Genomic DNA, 19,383 nt, shown 5'->3' with positions numbered 1-19,383 from the left:
CTGTACAGACTATGGGTAGGGCGAGCATGTCATTTATTTTCTAAAGTAAGATACTTCCGCCCGGCTGGATGTGGCTCATGGTTGAGCATCGCCCTTTGATCCAGGAGATCATGGTTCAATTCCTGGTCAGGGCACATGGGCAGGCTGTCGGGGGCGTGCAGGAGGCAGCCCATCAATGACCCTCTCATCATGGATGTTTCAGCTCTCTTCTCCCTCTCCCTTCCTCTCTCTGAAATCAATAAAATATATTTTAAAAATCTTAAAAATGTAAGACTCTTCTAACTATGGGGGAACAACAGAGGTAAAGTGAGACTGATCTGGGAAAACTGGGGACATGTGATCACTCACCTCTGAGATTCCCCCAAATCGATTTTGGAGTGATTTATTATTAGTATTTTTTAAGCCAGGAACATTCTTAATTCTTACATTTTACAGAAATGAGCCTGCCCTCGAGGCAACTTCGGATCACTGGAGTTGAGGAGAGTGGGTCTTTCAGGAGCTTTAGCAGGAGTGCAGAGAAGGAGGGATGGTGTTCCTGGCAACTCAGACCAGTGCTGCTGTTCTGTAATGTGCTGGAGCAGAATCAGCTCTGAGCACAGATACTGTGTGAGGCAAGAGCCACATCAGTGTCACCTTTCTTGATTCCACTAGGAAGAGTTCATTGTCTACCCTTTGTCCTGCTCAGGCACAGCACTGGTACTATTGTCCAGACTCCAAACACTACTGTAATTTGCCTGGTTATGTGTCTCCATCCCTCTGACTGATCTCGTGTGCTCACAGGTGGGTCTAACTTGCCTTAGTGTGCCCATGACCCAGCATAGGGCCAGCTGCACCTCATGACTGAGTGTGACAGGAGCACAGATTCTTTAGATGGTCCAGCAGATGGTTTTGACAGTTGTGTGGCTCTTTACCTGTCTTTGCCTGGGTATATGAATTTACATGCCCCTCTTGTTTTTGTTGCATAAGGATAGTAGAGAGTTGCTGATTTTAATTTTCTATGTCTTTCTTTCTCTACTCAGCATCTTTGGGGCCTACAGCATGGATGTGATTACTAGCACATCATTTGGAGTGAACATCGATTCCCTCAACAACCCACAAGATCCCTTTGTGGAAAATGTCAAGCAGCTCTTGAAATTTAGTTTCTTCAATCCGTTCATTCTCTGCATAAGTATGTGGACTACTGTATTTCTTTTTCCTTGTTCCCCCTTTCCCACCTCTCCCTTCTCTCTCCTTCTTTCTCCTCTCTCTCTTTCTATAAAAGCTCATTTCAGATATAATTCACATACTATATAATTCATCCATTTAAAATGTACAATTCTATCATTTTTACAACCTAGTTTCTGTTGACAGATAAACAGATAAAAAATGTGGCATACATAGATAGATAGATAAAATGGGTGCTATCTAGCCATAAAGGGGAAGGACGTCCTGCCATTTGCAACAACATGGATGGACTTTGAGGGCGTTATGCTAAGTGAAATAAGTCAGACAGAGAAAGACAAATACTGTATGATCTCATTTAATGTGGACTCTAAAAAATACTCATTTTTATTTTGTTTTTATGTATGGTATAATGTATGAGCCCAACTTCATTCTTTTGCATATGGCTATCCAGCTGTCCCAGCATCATTTATTAAAAAGCCTGTTTTTCCCCACTGAATGGACTTAGACCCGTTCTCAAAATTCAGTTGATCTTAATCTGAGTAGACATTTCTCTAAAGAAGACATACGAATGTCCAATAGACATATGAAAAGATACTCAACACTGCCACTCATTTTTAAAAAAAGCAAACTGCCCAGCCAGGCGTGGCTCAGTGGTTGAGCATCGGCCTAGGTTCCAGGAAATCAGGGTTCGATTCCCGGTCACGGCACATGCCCGGGTTGCGGAATGCAGCCAATCAATGACATCATCATTGATGTTTCTATCTCTCTCTTCCTCTCTCTGAAATCAATAAAGATATATTAAAAAAAAAAAAAAAAAGCCAATTAAAACCACAGTGAGGTATCACCTCATACCTGTCAGAATGGCTACCATCAATAAATCAACAGACAAGTGTTGGTGGAATTGTGAAGAAAAGGGGACTCTCATGCACTGTTGAGGGGATTGTAAATTAGAGCAGCCACTATGGAAAACAGTAATGATGTTCCTCAAACAATAAAAAGTGGAACTACCATATGACCCAGGAATTTCATTTCCAGGTATTTACTGAGAAATTGAAAACACTAATTTAAAAAGATATATACACACCTTATGTCCATTGAAATATTATTTACAATAGCCAAGATATGGAAGCAACCTAAGTGTGCATCAATAGACAAATGAATAAAGAAGTTGTGGTACATATATAGAATGGGATATTAGCCATAAAAAATGAAATCTTACCATTTGAGGCAACATGGATGAACCTAGAAGGTATTATGCTAAGTGAAATAAATCAGACAGAGAAAGACAAATACCATATGATTCCACTTCTATGCGGAATCTAAAAAAACAAAACAAACAAAATAGAAACAGACTCATAGATACAGAAAACAAATTGATGATTGCCAGACGGGAGGGCAGTTGAAGGGATGGGTATAAAAGGTAAAAGGAATTAAGTACAAATTGCCAGTTATAAAAAAGAGTCATGGGGATGAAGAGTACCGAATAGAAAATATGGTCAGTAATGCTGTAATAAGTATGTATGGTTTCAGGTGGGTAATGGACTTACCAGGGTGATCATTCATATGGTATATAAATGTCTAATCACTATATTGATCACCTGAAACTAATATAATATTGTATCTCAACTGTAATTTAAAACTAAATTTAATTCCTTTTAAATTTAGTTGACCTTAGGCACTTGAGTTTATTTCAGACTCTAAATTTTATTCTATATGTCTATCCTTATGCCAGTATCACATTGCCCTAATTATTGTAAGTGGTAAGTTTTGAAATCAGGAAGTGTGAGTTTTATAAGTATATTCTTTTTTTTTCATACTTGCCTATCCTGGGTCCTTTGCCATTTTATAAAAATTTTAAATTTAGCTTGTCATTTTCTATAATCAAGTTAGGAGTCTGATAGACAATGCATTAAATCTGTAGATCAATTTGGGTAGTATCGCCATCTTAACAAGATGAAATTTTCTGATCCATGAACATATATGTTTTTCAATTTACTTAAACCTACTTTAATTTATTTCAACAATGTTTCATCATTTTCTAACTATAAGTTTTGCTCTTCTTTTGTTAAATTTATTTCTAAGTATTCTCTTGATTCCAGGTATTGCAACTGGAACTGTTTTCTTCATTTCACTTTTGAATTGTTTATTGCAACTTATAAAATTACAACTCACCCTGTATATTGATCTTGTATCCTGAAACCCTACTGAACTTGTTTATGAATTCTAATAGGTTTTTGGTGGATATTTAAGGATTTTCTGTATACAAGGTTATGTTGTCTGATTCCAGGGGTAGTTTTTATTGTCCATTTCCTATGTCCATACCTTTTATTTCTTTTCTTTTTAAAGCTCCTTCCCCTGGCTAGAACCTCTAGCATAATGTTGAATAGAAGTGGTGAAAGAGGCGTTCTTGTCTTGTTCCTAAGCTTAGGGGAAAGCATTCAGGCTTCCACTCTGAAGTATGGTGTTTGCTATGGGTTTTCCATACATGGCCTTTACCAGGATGAGGAAATTCCTCTCTATGTCTAGGTTGTTGAGTGTTTTCTATCACAAAAAGGTGTTGTATTTAGTCAAATACTATTGCTGCTTGTACTGAGATGATCATGTGGCTTTTGTTTTTTACTCTATTGGTATAGTGTATTACACAGCCTCGCATTTCTGGGATAAACCCCATTTGGTTGTGGTATGTAATTCCTTTTATACATTTCTGAATTGAGTTTGCTAGTGTTTTGTTAAGGATTAGTGCATCCATGTTCATAAAATATATTGGTCTGTAGCTTTCTTTTCCTGTGATATCTTTGTGTGGTTTTAGTATCAGGGTAATATTGGCCTTGTACAATCAGTTTGGAAGTGCTCCCTCCTTTTCTATTTTGTGGAAGAGTTTGTGAAAAATTGGTGTTCTTTAAATATTTGGTAGAATTCACCATCAAAGTCATCTGGTCCTGAGCTTTTCTTTGTGGGTAGTTTCTTGATTACGAATTCAGTCTTTTTTCTTGTTATTGGTCTATTCTGTTTCTTTATGAGTCAGTTTCTATAGTTGCGTCTTTCTAGAAATTTGTCCATTTCATCAAAGTTATCTAATTTATTGGCATACAGTTGTTCATAATATTCCTTTATAGTTTTTAAATTTTTTAATGTCAGTAGTAACTTCCTGTTTTTCATTTCTGATGCTAGTAGTTTGAATCTTCTTTTTTCTTGGTCAATTTATCTAAATGTCTTCAAAGAATCTTTTGATTTCATCGATCTCTATTGTTTTTATTCTTTATTTTATTAGTTTCTTTCCTCATCTGTGTTATCTGCTTCCTCCTGCTGGCTTTTGGTTTTGTTTGCTCTTTCTTTCCAGTGTGTTAAGAGGGAAAGTTTGTTTATTGATTTGAGATCTTTGTTCCTTTTAAATGTAGACACATAGCCACAGGCTTGTCTCTGAGCACTGCTTTTGCTCTATTGATAAATTTTGTTATGTTTTCTTTTCATTTTGTTACGTTGTCTCTTCAAAGTAATTCCTAATTGCCCTTTTGATTTTTTGTAGGACCCATGGGTTATTTAGAAGGGTGTTTTTTAATTTCCACATATTAGTGAGTTTCCCAATTGTCTTTGTTATTGATTTCTAATTTTATTCCCTTATGGCTGAAAGATGTGCACTGTATTATTTCTATCCTGACTGCAAATTCTTTTTTAAAATATATTTTGGTTAATATTTGTATTATTATACAATGCACATTTCTTATAAAAAATGTCAGAATTGTTTTAAAAGACAAAGAAGAAATAAGACTCTCCTATAATTAAACACTCATATAATTGTTGACATTTTAGTATCTAGTGTTCTACTGTGTCAATGCATGTGCATCTGACTATTTCTTGAACAGTACATTTAATTAAAGTTCAGACTCTGGTCTGGTTTATTCAGAGACAATCTAGTTTAAAAGATAAAAGGCAAAGCTGTTGAGGGTTGTAATTCTGTTCCTTTAGTCACCCAAAAGATGAGGAAGGGGCCACTGATCCCACTGCTATAATGATGGCCCCTGTGCGTGGACTTGCCCTTGCTCAGCCATGGGCTTGTAAGTCTGAGCAAAGGTCATAGAGGTACTGGCTCCTGGCTGAGAAGCCTGGTGTCTTTTACTCTTCTGACTGGTAGGGAAAATTATAATTGCTCCAGGTACAGTTTGTATTTTCATTGTATTTCATTGTGTTTCATTTGTATTTTCTTTTTTTCTTACAGCACTCTTTCCATTCCTTGGCCCAGTTTTTGAATCATTTAATATTACTCTGTTTCCAAAAAGTGTTACTGATTTTTTCAAAAAATCTGTAAAAAAGATGAAAGAAAGTCGCCTCCAAGATAACCAAAAGGTAAAATCTGGTGTGGTTGTGTGAGTGTGTTTCCTCTTTGATAATTTATTGAGCTGTGTACGTATGATTTGTGCACTTCTCTTTTCTTAGGTTAGTAGAGAACTGTAGGTTTACAGGAGGAAAGTTATAACATTTTGTGTGGAATGAACAAGGTGGAGGATAGGAAAGGAAATACCAAGTGAGTCAGAGAGACGTCTAAAATGTAGTAATAGGCACAAGGGTCAGTATATCACTGCATGGATGTTATTGAGAAAAAGTTTTCTACTTTCCTTCAATAAATTGTCAAAGTATTAAAATTACTGTGTAAAAGTGATTTTCCTGGTATCACAATTCCCCAGATTTTAAATTTGCAAGAATCACATCAGTTCCAAGCCTCGTATTTTACACATTCTGCAGTGGTGTCCCCCCGGGACCCGTGGAGCTGCTCCGCGTTAACTGCAGCTGCTCAGACACCGGGCAGGGCCGCGGCCTTCCCTGGCGTTGAGGCTGCAGGCTGCCTAACCCAGCGTTGCCTTCACGGACCTGGAGGCCGGCACGAGGATGTCTGCAGGCCGTGGGCTAGGGCTGGGTGCCCCAGGGTCGCACCGAACATGTGGGCAGTTCTAGGACGGTGGGCACTGAAGCTGCTCACAGAAAAACTGCCAATGAACTTCAGATATCAGGAGGTTAATCCATGTGGTCGTTCACTGAGAATTAAGGCGAGAGGGAAAGAAGGCTTCGATCCGGGACATTTCTGTGAGCAAGCAGGTATGACAGGAGAGGGGCCAGGCAACTCTTTGGCCAGGAAGCTGTGTTCAAAAGTGAGAGAAGCTGAAGATCAGAGAGAGTGGGGACCAAAAAGCAGCTGGACATAAGGGCTAGATTTTTCTCGGGGAAACATCCTGCTCTCCAAACTTGCAGCTGGATGTTTTTATTCCCTGATGACTCAAGCAACACTAGACACACTTCTGGACTTAAAGGGGCCATTTTATTACAAAAGAAATTTAGTGCTGCACCCTTGATTTATTCCTTTCTAACACTGAAATTTCTCCTTCTGCTTCCAGCACCGAGTGGACTTTCTTCAGCTGATGATTAACTCCCAGAATGCCAAAGAAGCAGACTCCCATAAAGGTACACTAGGCACGCTTCAGAGGGCCAGTGGGGGGCTCAGAGGCAGCGGTGGTTCTGAAAATGTGCAGGACGTTTTCCAGGCAGATAAGAGTTTCTGCCAAATTGAAGACATATGCTCAGATATGAGTGGTAGCCAGAGGCACTTTCTAGAAGCATGTGCCACAGCTATGTTCAAAGCTTGAAGGGTACCATATACAAGAATTGTATGCCCAGAGGTCAGTCAGTGGTCTGCGGATCACCCACATCAGAATCTCTGGGGAGCTTGTTTCCAGTGTCTATTCTCTGGCCTCATCCAGCTGCACGGAAATTTGCATCAAGACTTCATCACATCGGGAAGCACATTGCCCCAGTGTTGGTGACCTTAACTTGGAACACTTGGTTAAAATTGTGTTCCGTAGCTTAATCTACTGTAAAGCTTTATTTTTCATTTACTTAGTGGCAGAGTCTTCACTGGGGAAGCCTTTGAGGCTAAGTAAGTATTCTGTTCCTCTTTATACATCCACCTGCTAGTTTTATCATCCACGGATGGTTTTTGACTACGATGGTAGCAAAATGATGACTTTCTAATTGCAACATTTCTTCTACATTTATGAGTTGATGTTCCACTGTAAGGGAGAGCTTTCATTTCTCCTCATTTATTTATTGGTTTTTAAATTTTATATCAATATGATCTCATTTATTAGAAATTTACTCTCTTTACGTCATTCTTTTCTCAATACATCATGTTTTTCTTAAATTTTTATTCTTTCCTTCTTTCTTTTATCTATCTACCCACCTAGCATCTTTCTATCTATCTATCTATCTATCTACCTATCTATCTATCTATCTATCTATCTATCTATCTATCTATCTATTATCTATCTATCTATCTATCTAATCTATCATCTATTCTTCCATCCATTCTCTATCTATCATCTATCTATCTATCTATCTATCTATCTATCTATCTATCTATCTATCATCTATCTATCTATCTATCTATCTATCATCTATCTATCTATCTATCTATCTATCTATCTATCTATCTATCATCTATCTATCATCTATCTATCTATCTATCTATCTATCTATCATCTATCTATCTATCTATCTATCTATCTATCTATCTATCTATCTATCTATCTACCTACCTACCTACCTATCTAATCTATCATCTATCTGTGTGGTCCAATATAGCTTTCTGTAATGAAGGAGAACATATTCTATATCTGCATTGTTCAATAGAATTACCAGTAGGCACATGTGGCTATTGCACACTTGACATGTGAGCAGCACAACTGAAAACTGAATCTTAAATTATATTTAATTTTAATTAGTTAAAATTTAAATAAACACATATAGCTAGTGGCTACCATATTGGGCAGCAGAGCTCTAAACTTGGAATATCATGAGGTATTTCCTAACTGAGGGAAGGAATTTGATAGTTGAATTTACCCCCAAGAGCATAATAAAAATCATCTTTGGAAAATTGGAACTCTGTAGACCTGTCTTGTTTTAGTTGTGAATTACAAGGTTGTGGGGAGTACCATGTTTATTTCGGTGCTCTAATATCTAAAGGTCCGAATCCAGTCCCAAGCAAATAGATTAGAGTTTAACCACATTTATTCTCTCAGGAGAAAATAAAAAAGGGAGCCAGGTGGAGGGGATCAATGGGGGGAAACATGGGACACCTGTAATACTTTCAACAATAAAGATAAATTTAAAAAAAGGGGGGGGCAGTTTGCTCACAAGAGCTGTTTGCTGAGCATAAAGTAGAGTAGAGATGAGAAAGATGACATTCAGGTCATGATTGAATAAACTTTGCTAATTCCACTCACTAGGCCCTATTTTTCTATTTCATACTGTCCAGTGCCCTTCTGTTGACACATTTATTCTTCAGCTATTTCAATGCCAATGATTAGACTAGGATCAGTCAACACTTTTCTAGCTTTTTGTCTATCTCAGCAGTTTCTATATACATCTGAGATCATCCATTTGAAGACATGTGTCCCAGGTCTTCTATTACCTGATGCCTGCCTCTTCAAGGTATAATCCATGCTTCTCAAGCTAGATTGTGCACCCAAATCACCACATAACTTGAAAGTTCATAATTGTGATTTGATCATTCTAGTGTGGGGTTTGAAATTCTGCATTTCTAATGAGCTCCCAGATACTGCTGATGCTGCTGGTCCATGGACAATACCTTGAGTAGAATAGTTTATCTGTAGCCCATTATTGTTCTCTTAAGTTCCGAAAACTTAGAAGAAATATCTTTTAATTTTCTCTACCTAAACCTTAGTATTGCAAACTGTCTCAAAAAATTTTCAGGTATATTCATACAAAATGATTTAAATTTTTCCTGGGGGAGAATGCTACCCCATATTACTTGTAACTAAACTACTTTTAGGATTCTCCAATAACATACTGTGTTTGTTTCACAAGAACACTCTCTCTGGAATTACACAGCTCAGTTAGTGGTGAGAGTGATGTAACCAGGAGCAGATGGCCAAGAATGGTGTCGTCCTTTGGAAAAACTGGATTGACTCTTTTTTTTTTTTTTTGCCTTTTTCTGGATCTGTAGTATACACATTAGAGTGTGAGCCCACCCAATTTGTTCTGAATTAATTTCCTCTTTTTTCTTCTAGCAGTTTGGCGTTTCATTTGCATTTCTCATCATCTAAACTGTGATGTTGTACACTGACCTGCTTTACCTAAAATGTCTTTTTTTTCCCTTCTAGCTCTGTCTGATCTGGAGCTTGTCGCCCAGTCTATTATCTTTATTTTTGCTGGATATGAGACCACTAGCACGTCTCTTTCCTTCTTTATGTATTTGCTGGCCACACACCCTGATGTGCAGCAGAAATTACAGGAGGAGATTGATGCAACGTTTCCCAATAAGGTGAGTGGGTGATACCTGGAGAGGGAGGGAGAATGTGAAGCCTTAGCAAGGATGCCTCCTCACCACTTCTTAGGAGAATTTTTGCAAAGAGCATAAGCATCAATTCTTTTATCTGTGCTATTTAGGAAGGATGTAAAGAGACAAAAACAAATCAATTTAGGTAATATGTGCTTTTCACAGATTATAAGATCTTTGAACAAAGTGGTTTTCTGGCATATCAGTTATCTGTTATCACAATAATGTCAAGTAAAAATAAAAATTAAGAAACCTCAGTGGCAATTAACAATAAACTCTTATTGCTCAAGTGTCTGGGTAATTATCTGTGTTGATATTGACAGGACTTTCTTTGGTCTGGCTGTTAGCTGATCTAGACTGGCCTTGGCTAAGCTGGTGGGCGACTCAGCTCTACACATTCTCCACACATCTCCCATACTCCAGACAACTAGCCTGGGTGTGTTCTTCTCAGGTCATGGTCGAGGGAAAGAGCAAGAAGCCCAAGCATATGGGTGCCTTTGAGAATTCTGCTTGCATGACTCTTAGCCAACATTCCATTGATTCAAAACATGCTACATGGCCAGCCCCAGCATCATAATAGGAGGGCACCACACAATTAGATGACTAAGGGCATGGACACAGGCAAGGGTGGAAAACTGGCACAAATAGTGCAGTCTACACCCTGGGTAAACATTGTAGACTAGGAGAAGCCTGATATACAGGAAAGAGCATAGGGTAGGAAATAGAAGACAGAGATCTGAGTCCAGACTATGGTTTTGGACAGGTCATATGACTTCTCTGAGTTATAAGCCTTTCAGGTATAAAGATTTTAAAACCTACCTAATTAAAGATTATCTTTCTTCTCAGGGAAAGCCCACATTGGCATTCTTTTGATAGTAATAAGATGGAAAGGTCACTAAAAGACAGAGACTAGCTAAAGCATTGTGTTCTGCTTTGTTATAGTAATAATTACAACAACAACACTGATAGCTAACATTTGCCCCTTACTGTATATGTCTATCTTAAATGTCTTGTATTTATAAATGAACTTAATCTTTAAAATGTTCTATATTAGCCAGGATAGGCTAGTTTATACCTCAGTAACAGATTGGTCCTCAAATCTCAGTGACTTTACATAGCAAAAGTTTACTTCTCATGTTTATATGTCCAACATGGATTGTTAGAAGAGGATGGGAATGGGAGTCTCTGTTCCATATAGTTATGTGGAACTATAAGCTAAAAAAGCCCCACTTTCTTGTAGCTGCACTTTCTGGAACACAAGGCCTTCATCTTGGTTGGGAAATAAAGAACTAGAGTGTTGCTCACTGGATTTTCAAATGTTTTGGCTCAGAACTGACATACATCACTTCAGCTCACAGCCCATTCTCAAAGCTGGTTTCCCTAATTTCAAGTGGGCTGGGAGATAACAGGAGACTACATGGATATTGGGTGAGCAGTGAATGTCTCTGCCGCACATCCTATGAAGTATCAACTCTAATTATCTCCATGTAACATATCAGAAAACTGAGCTACCGAGAGATGAAATCACTTTCACACACTAGCCATATAGCTAGTGGTGGAGAAGCCACTAGCCTAGCCCTTAACCTCTGCAATATTGCCTCTTCAATATAACACCACATATTGCCCACACTGCTTCAGATATCTGACAAAACTGGAACTGTTTGTGGTGTGAAGAGGCTGGCTTCTGGGGCTGGAGAGGCTTGCCTGAGATCTTCACAGCTTACAGTGAAACCCTGAAGCAACAACTAGGAGACTGTTCCTGCAAGGCTGGATGGCACTGAGTGGGGTTCCATCTCTATATAACCTTCGCTAGAATGAAAGCGTGCGCTCTGGTAGCCAGCATCCAGTCACACCCTTCTTTTGCCATATTTGGTTTAGAAAGGAACTTGTTTCTCTCCACGTTATTTATAGAGTTTCTGTGTGTGTAGTGTTTCCCTCCAAATTATATAGATAATCTAAAGGGTTAGCAAGCAGGCTTTTTCAACTAAAACACTTTATGTCAAGTAGGGATTTTTCTCTTTTACACATTCTCTTTCCTTGGTACAGAAGTGTGGCCTCTCTTTTGAAAGGAAACAGTGACGTTGACATATTTCAGTTAAGAGTATGGGTCATAGTCTATTAGTCACATTTGTTCACATGAGATTAAAAAAATCACCACATAATAATGTGAGGGATTTGGGGTCCTGTTTACGGAATTGTCCCCAAGGTCTCCCCATAGTCATAACTACTCCACACATCTCCATGGCCATTAAGCAAGCCAAAGGACAGGATAGATATTAAAATGTCTATAAATCCTAAGGTCTTTCACCAAAAGAAGTTATTCTTTGGAGCTCCTAACATTTCTACAGAACTACATAGACTGAGGTGAAAGCTGATCTCAAATCTCAATTTATCAAAATCTGTTTCTTTCTTCCCAGGCACCTCCCACCTACGATGCCCTGGTACAGATGGAGTATCTCGACATGGTGTTGAATGAGACTCTCAGATTATTCCCAATTGCTGGTAGACTTGAGAGAGCCTGTAAGAAGGATGTGGAAATCAATGGGGTGTTCATTCCCAAAGGGACAGTGGTGATGGTGCCAAACTTTATTCTTCAACGAGACCCAAAGTACTGGTCAGAGCCTGAGGAGTTCCGTCCTGAAAGGTACTGGGCCCCGGGAAGGGGAACCCACCCTGATCCAGGCTGGTTGGAGCATATTCTGATGTCTGTTGGTATAGATGATGAACATGTGGTTGTACAATCATTTATTTATATACCTTTTTATTTTTATAAGTTTGTTTTTCCTACACGAGTGATTTTATTTTACAATCTCTAGACTAGAAAAAAAGAGTCCTAGTTGGCTCAGTGCTTAGAGCATTGACCCGCGGATTGAAGGGTCCCGGGTTCGATTCCGGCCAAGGGCACATACCTCAGTTGCAAGCTGGATCCCAGGTCTGTGCAGGAGGTGACCAATCAATGTGTCTCTCTTACATTGATGTTTCTCTTTCTTTCTCTCCTTTTCACTCTCTCTGAAAAGCAATGGAAAAAATATCCTCAGGTGAAGATTAAAAAATAAGTTGTATTTGTCTATAGTCCCAATACCTTAATACAGGTGTCATTAATAATGTGATGTATGTCATTATTGGCATTTTCTATGCATATGTAGATTTTAAAAAATTAGAATGATAGTATGTTTTACATTACTTATTTTATTTAACAGTAAACTATAAACTACATCCTATGTATAAAACACCATTCTCTATATATATCTATATATCTATATATCTGTGATTGTATGCATATGCTATAATTTACTTAATCCCTATCTGATTTTAGGAATATGGCTGTTTTTCTTTAAGTTTTTCTGTGCTATTCTCTTTAACTCTCTGAATTTACCGCCAGTGTTCCCACGTTCCATTTTTTACAAACATTGGCTGCTGTTCCTCTATCATTATTAGGAGGGTGCAGGCTGACAACCTGAGAGGTCCTCACCCTGCTGGTTTAAGCAGCCCCTTGAGGACAGAGGTGAATACAGGTCCCCCAGTCTGTCTTGGGCTGCAGTCCTGTGTCAGCTTCCTCCTACGCTCAGTATTTGGTGACTCTCCAAAGGGAGACCATCTGCTTCCTAGACCTTCTAAGACACTCCTCCTTAGGGGTCTTTAGCATGTTCTTCTGTAAATTCAGAGCCAAGGCCTGGCTTTGGGCACAGCTTGAACTCTGGAAAGAGCTGATGCTTCCCATTTATTGTATTGGTGAGCAAAATTGGAAAGAACTATTGAGGACACTCCCTCAGATCTAGACTTTTATTAGCACAACTATAAGATCCCTAATGGTGTGCATCTTGTCTCATTTGCCGTGGTGTCTTTAGCTCTAGCATAGCTTATACACATAGTACTTGTTGAAAGAAAGTTAGTTGGCCCGGCCGGGCGTGGCTCACAGGTTGAGCGTCGACCTGGGATCCAGGCGATCAGGGTTCGATTCCCGGTCAGGGCACATGCCCAGGTTGCGGGCTCGATCAATGACTCTCTTGTCGTTGATGTTTCTCTCTCTCTCTCCCTCTCCTTTTCTCTCTCTGAAATCAATGAAGATATATTAAAAAAACACACACAAGAATTAAAAAGAAAAAAAAGAAAGTTAGTTGACCAAGTCCTCTGTTTTCTGAGCCAGGGGACCTCTGTGGTTCCCCCAAACTTAGAAGTTCCCCCCCCCATAGCTTCATGAACATGAAATCAGAGACCTTTCACTTTAAAAAAATTAACTGGGGTAACATTGATTAATAATATCATATAGACTTCAGTTGTACAGCGTTATATATAATACAACATCTGTACACTCTTATGTGCTCACCATCAACGTCTAGTCTTCTCCCATCACCTGGCATTTGACCCCCTGCACCTTCCTCATCCTCCCCACACCCTTTTTCCCCTCTGGTAACAACCATTCTGTTGTCTGTATCTGTGATTTTATTTTTATTTGTTTGTTTGTTTATTTGTTGCTTTTTGTCTTGTATCCCATGTGTGGCTGAGATCATGTGGTTCTTGTCCTGTGCATTTGGTGTATTTCATTCAGTGTAGCACCCTCAGGATCCACCTATTTTGTTACAATTGTCAACACTTCACTTTTTTGTGGTGGAGTACTATTCTGTTGTATATATGCTGCATATCTTCTTTATGCAATTATCTGTTGCAGGACACTTGTTCTGTTTTCATGTCTTGACTATTATAAATAATATGGTGGTGAACATAGGGGTACATGTATGTTTATGAATAAGTGTGTTCAAATTTTTCAGGTACGTCTCCAGAAGAGAGATTGCGGGGTCAGACAGTAGCTCTTTTCTTTTGGGGAGCCTCCATACTGTTTCCCATGGTGGCTGCACCAATTCCTATTGGTACCAGCAGTCTCTAGGGTTTTCCTTCTCCACATCCTCGCCAATATTTATTTCCTGTCCTGTTGATAGCAACCTTCTAATGGGAGTGAGATGGTATCTCATTGTAGTTTTGATTTGCATTTCCCTTAGAGTTAGTGGTGGTGAGCATTTTTTCACATATCTGTTGGCCATCTTGTACTTCTCTTTGCTTCACATCTATAAAATACTCTTTTTTTTTATACCTCACTCGAGGATATTCTTTTCCATGGTTTTTCAGAAAGGGTGGAAGGGGAAGAGAGAGAGAGAGACATCAATTGGTTGCCTCCCATAGGTGCCCAGACTGGGGCCTGGGATCAAGCCTACAACTGAGGTACATGCCCTTGACCAGAATCGAACCTGAGATCCTTCAGTCCAAGGGCTGACTCTAACCACTGAGACAAACTGGCAGGGGTTATGAAATACTTTTAATGAGTATATGTGTGCTCATCACCTGCCTTACAGCCGTCAACCCATGTCCACCGCCCCATCCACATGCCACTGACACCCTCCTCCTGATTTCCATATTAAGGCACACCATCTGTAAATATTCTGAATGTTCTCCAAAACATAAAAACTCTTAAAAAATACATAACCACAATGCCATGATCACTTTTCCCAAATACACATTTTTCCTTAATATTATCAAATATTGAGGAATCAAATTTGAATAAAGCATAGGTCCAACTCTCAAGGAATTTATAGCCTAGTAAAAACAAATAGACAAGGAAGCCATGATCATACTAGAGCAGAGCAGCATGATATGCCCATGTAAGTCATCCGATTTAAGCTATTCAATGAGGGAGAGAGGGGCAGAAGGGGAAAGGTCAGAGGAGGGGGGAGGAAAAGAGGGAAGGGAAGGGAAAGAAAAAAATAGCAACTTAACTAATAGGAAATAATTATTCCCGCTTCCTTCCTCCATGAGACAAGTATGAATTTGATGGAGGCAGGAACCTACTTTTCCTTCAATCAGTCTCATTTACTTCTTGCCTTTCAGAATGTGAACGTCTCAATACCCTGAATGTAATTTAGTGTTTACAGATAAATTTTCCTTTAAACAGCATTCATGTCATCTCTTCAATGAAACTGAAAGCTCCCATAGGGTAAGGGGAATGGAAAGGATCTGTAGCTTACAATTCTCACAGCAAAATAACCATAGGAGGATCTCACTGACTAGCCCACAGGAGCATCCTGTATACTACTGGTTGAGGTGCCTAAATAAGAATTCCCAACATGTAGCTCTTGTGGTGTTTATGTTTTACTCATTGTTTTCATCTACTGTTGTGTAACCAGGTTCAGTAAGGAGAACAAGGACAACATAAACCCCTACACATACATGCCCTTTGGAAGTGGACCCCGAAACTGCATTGGCATGAGGTTTGCTATCATGAACATGAAAGTTGCTATCGTCAGAGTTCTGCAGAACTTCTCCTTCAAACCTTGCAAAGAAACACAGGTCGGACCCTTACCATGTTACCATTGTCTAGATAATGCTTTGCTGGGAAATTTTTTAAAAAGTGATATATATAATACACACACACACACACAAACACACAAACATGCCTAAGAGTTTCCATTGATTCATGCCAAGCAAGGCCCTATAATAAGGCTTATTTCTAGGACTCACGCATTTATTATGCAGCTCCTTTCCTTAAGTAGGCTTTCTCAGAGAAGAGGAGGGTGATGGAGATGGTTTCCATCTTGTTTGTGGTTTTGGGCAGCTGTGTAGCAGTCCTGTAAGTGTGTACAAATGGGGGACTCAGCCCTGAGAGGGAGTGGGTCTCTGGCACACCTGGGGTGGGTAAGACACTCTCTGAGAGCTCCCAGTCATCTGTGGCTGGTGCTTCTCACCCTCCATGATAATTTTCTTGCCCTTCAGTCAGCTGTGATCAGAAGGTGACTGTGTTGGTAGCTCCCCCAACACTGAAGAAGTGATTGGGAGAGAATAGAGCTAAAAAATTAGTCAAAACACTATATATGTCTTCAGAAGTTTACTATTTACACTACACTTGGGAGCCAGGAGATGTTAGAAAACAGGCACAAAGCTTCACAACGACCTTTTCCCATCATGAAACTGGAAGGTTTCCACAGGGAGAGGTGGCTGGACTCTAGAAGTCAAGGATGGTCACACAATTAAAACATGTAATATGTACTCAGGGTTACTTTGCAAGTTTCAACATGCACAAAATTAACTCTGTGTAGCTTTTCCAAAACGTTTTTCATAATGCCTAAGAATCTGGTTTAAATTTTAAAAACTCATCCTTTTTACTTAAAGTTTAAACCAAACATAAACCAACATGATATTGTCTCTGGCCTGGTACAGAATAGGTGTTGTATTGATATTTTCTTGAATGAATGTATTGATGAATGCTTTCACTGACCAGTCTTGAGGCAGCTTACTAAATAAGTATAAAAAAGCAAAGATAGATTATGCTAAAAGTAATTTTTATATGTTTGTACAGCACTATTGCTCAATGTATCTCATCTACTTTGCTTCTGTTGTTGACAGTGCTTCATTAACTGGTTCTCATATGCTGTTTAACATTTGCAGATCCCTCTGAAATTAGCATCTCAAGGACTTACTCAACCAGAAAAACCCATTGTTCTAATGGCAGAGTTGAGAGATGGGACTGTAAGTGGAGCCTGACTTTCCCTAAGGACTTACACTTTGTTCTTCAAGGGAGCTGTATGCCCAGACACAAGAGATCTCAATGTACTTTGTGAATAAAACCCAGAAATGAAGATGAACTTAATTTATTGCACTTGATGAATGACTAGGGATTCTGTACATTCATTTAGCTCTCTCAATGTCTACATAGAGTATTTAGTCACCTCCCTTATATTACACAATATAAGGGAGGTGACTAAGTGCCAGATATGTAGACCCAGCTTACTGGGTTCTTATAATACTATCTCCATCTACTGTTTCTTAACACTAACCAAGAATACAAAATTTTCTACAATTTTATCAACAAACTTTAATGAAAAGAAGAATTATTGTGGTAACAGCAGTAGTGACATATCACATTTTATTTTGAATATTCTATATCATATATTATATTGAGCATCTCAATAAACATCTCTTCACAGTAGAATCATCTAATGCTTTCGTGCACTGTAGGGGGGAATCTATAGAACCAAGTCAGTGGGAGCCAGTGACTAAATGTTTTTAATCATCACAATCACTGATTGGATGGGGCCTTTTTCACAACTCACTCATATTAAGATAAGTGAGTAGAAAGGGGATGGCACAAGGTTTGGCTACATAAAGGAGTAAATGTATTAAATAAGTAAATGTATTATGGATAATGAAAGCCAGGCTCCTCTCTCCTAGAGAAGAATGTCTATGATTCAGAAAGAGAGAAAACTCAAAAGAACCCTATGGCCTCAGAGACTGGAACTGAATGTATTGTGTAAATTCATGCTTTTCTACATAGAAAGATGATAGCTAGCTAGCTACGTGTGTGTGTGTGTGTCTGTGTGTGTGTGTTTACATGACTGTGTATACATACAAGTAAAGGGGGAGGGTCCCAGCAGCTGTCCTGATAGAAGGGTAAAGATTGCCACCGCCAGCAGGGTGTGGTGGCCAAGATGGAAGGCTCTCTCTGAATTCATTAACTGGATCTGCCACTTAGAAGCTGGGTGAAGAACCTCAGAATCCTCATCCATGAAGCAGGGATGATAACACCACCTACTTCATGGAAGTTAATACAGATGAGACTCCCAGAATAATTCCCAGCACATGGCGAACCAGCAACAGTGCTGGCCATTGCTGTTAAGATTTATACTTTTACAACAGCACTCTCTGAGCTGCAGAGGTCATGGAAGCAGCCAGATTTGCCACAGATTAATTTGCAGAAGAGCCAATTTGTTGAATGACTCAGTCATTGGATTCCGGAAGATACTTTCTGAAATTTCATTTCTTCCCCATGTTGGCCTCTGTGATGCTGCACTATGATGTGAAGAAGTGAGTTTTCTGTAAACGCACTTTACTATTTACTTCTGGACTTACGTCTTTCCTGACATCTGCCCTGTTACCTGCATTGTCCCTTTCTATGGCCCACCCTGCTGCCCTCATTCTATTGGCACATTGGTATTTTGGTGAACTATCCCTTAAACAGATTTTACTGTTTTCTCTATTTTTGTGGACTATGGCAGTGACAGAACATTCTAGGTCTTAATGTCTTATGGTTTTGGTGAATTGATTTATCTTGAAATGACTTTAGGTAAAGTGTCAGAGGCAGGCACTGGGCTTATAGCCAGCTAGCTGCTCCAGGTTTCAATAGTCCCTCAGCCCTGGCCACATTTGCTGAAAGCTCGACCCTCCCTATTTCAGAGACTTGGAAGTGGCTTACATCATTGTTCCCATGATCCTTCCTGTTACGCATGCCGTAAGAACTGGTAGTGATTAATTAATTGGACTATTTACAGAGTGATGTGACCTCTGCACTCTCTATTTTATTAATTTTTTAATATTTTTATTGATTTCAGAGTGAGAGAGGGAGAGAGAGAGAGATAGAAACAAGAATGATGAGTCATTGATCGGCTGCCTCCTGCATATCCCCTACTGGGGATCAAGTCCACAACCTGGGCGTGTGCCCTGACCAGGAATCGAACTTCGATCTCCTAGATCATAGGTTGATGCTAAACCACTGAGCCACGCTGGCCGGGCCATCTTACTAATTTGGAGGGTGACTGTGCAAAGTGAAGATGATTCCTTCATTCATATAGTCATTCAAAACCTCCATGCCAGGTATAGAACTCTTAGGCCCCAGGAATATAGAACTGAATAAGCCATGGCTTCTACCCAGGAGGATTTCATAATTTAAGTGGAGAGACAGAAACATAATTATTGTACAATCATGAGCCCACAGACACCATTTTTCTGGCCCATGAGGGAAGGAGACTAGATCTGTATTAGTCTACTAAAGCTGCCATAGCAAAGTACAATAGACTGGTGGCTTAAACAGCAGAAATTAATTTTCTCAC

At 39.3% G+C, this 19,383-nt stretch overlaps 1 protein-coding gene across 1 annotated transcript in view; it reads left to right on the top strand.

Annotated features, from left to right (window-relative positions):
* LOC308554664 (cytochrome P450 3A12-like) overlaps window positions 1–17,147 on the top strand; it is a 30,757-nt gene extending 13,610 nt beyond the window's left edge. The window contains exons 7-13 of the mRNA XM_081132015.1: window positions 1,020–1,168; window positions 5,381–5,508; window positions 6,552–6,618; window positions 9,336–9,496; window positions 11,929–12,155; window positions 15,688–15,850; window positions 16,946–17,147. Of these exons, the coding sequence (XP_080988141.1) occupies window positions 1,020–1,168; window positions 5,381–5,508; window positions 6,552–6,618; window positions 9,336–9,496; window positions 11,929–12,155; window positions 15,688–15,850; window positions 16,946–17,041 (991 nt within the window). The 3' untranslated portion in view covers window positions 17,042–17,147. The remainder of the gene's footprint in view (window positions 1–1,019; window positions 1,169–5,380; window positions 5,509–6,551; window positions 6,619–9,335; window positions 9,497–11,928; window positions 12,156–15,687; window positions 15,851–16,945) is intronic.
* The last annotated feature ends 2,236 nt before the right edge of the window (window positions 17,148–19,383 follow it).

This window comes from Miniopterus schreibersii (genome assembly GCF_964146895.1).
Source record: "Miniopterus schreibersii genome assembly, chromosome: 3".
Classification (NCBI taxonomy): domain Eukaryota; kingdom Metazoa; phylum Chordata; class Mammalia; order Chiroptera; family Miniopteridae; genus Miniopterus; species Miniopterus schreibersii.
The sequence above is the reverse complement of the archived record's forward strand: the minus strand, read 5'-3'. Positions and strand labels throughout refer to the sequence as shown.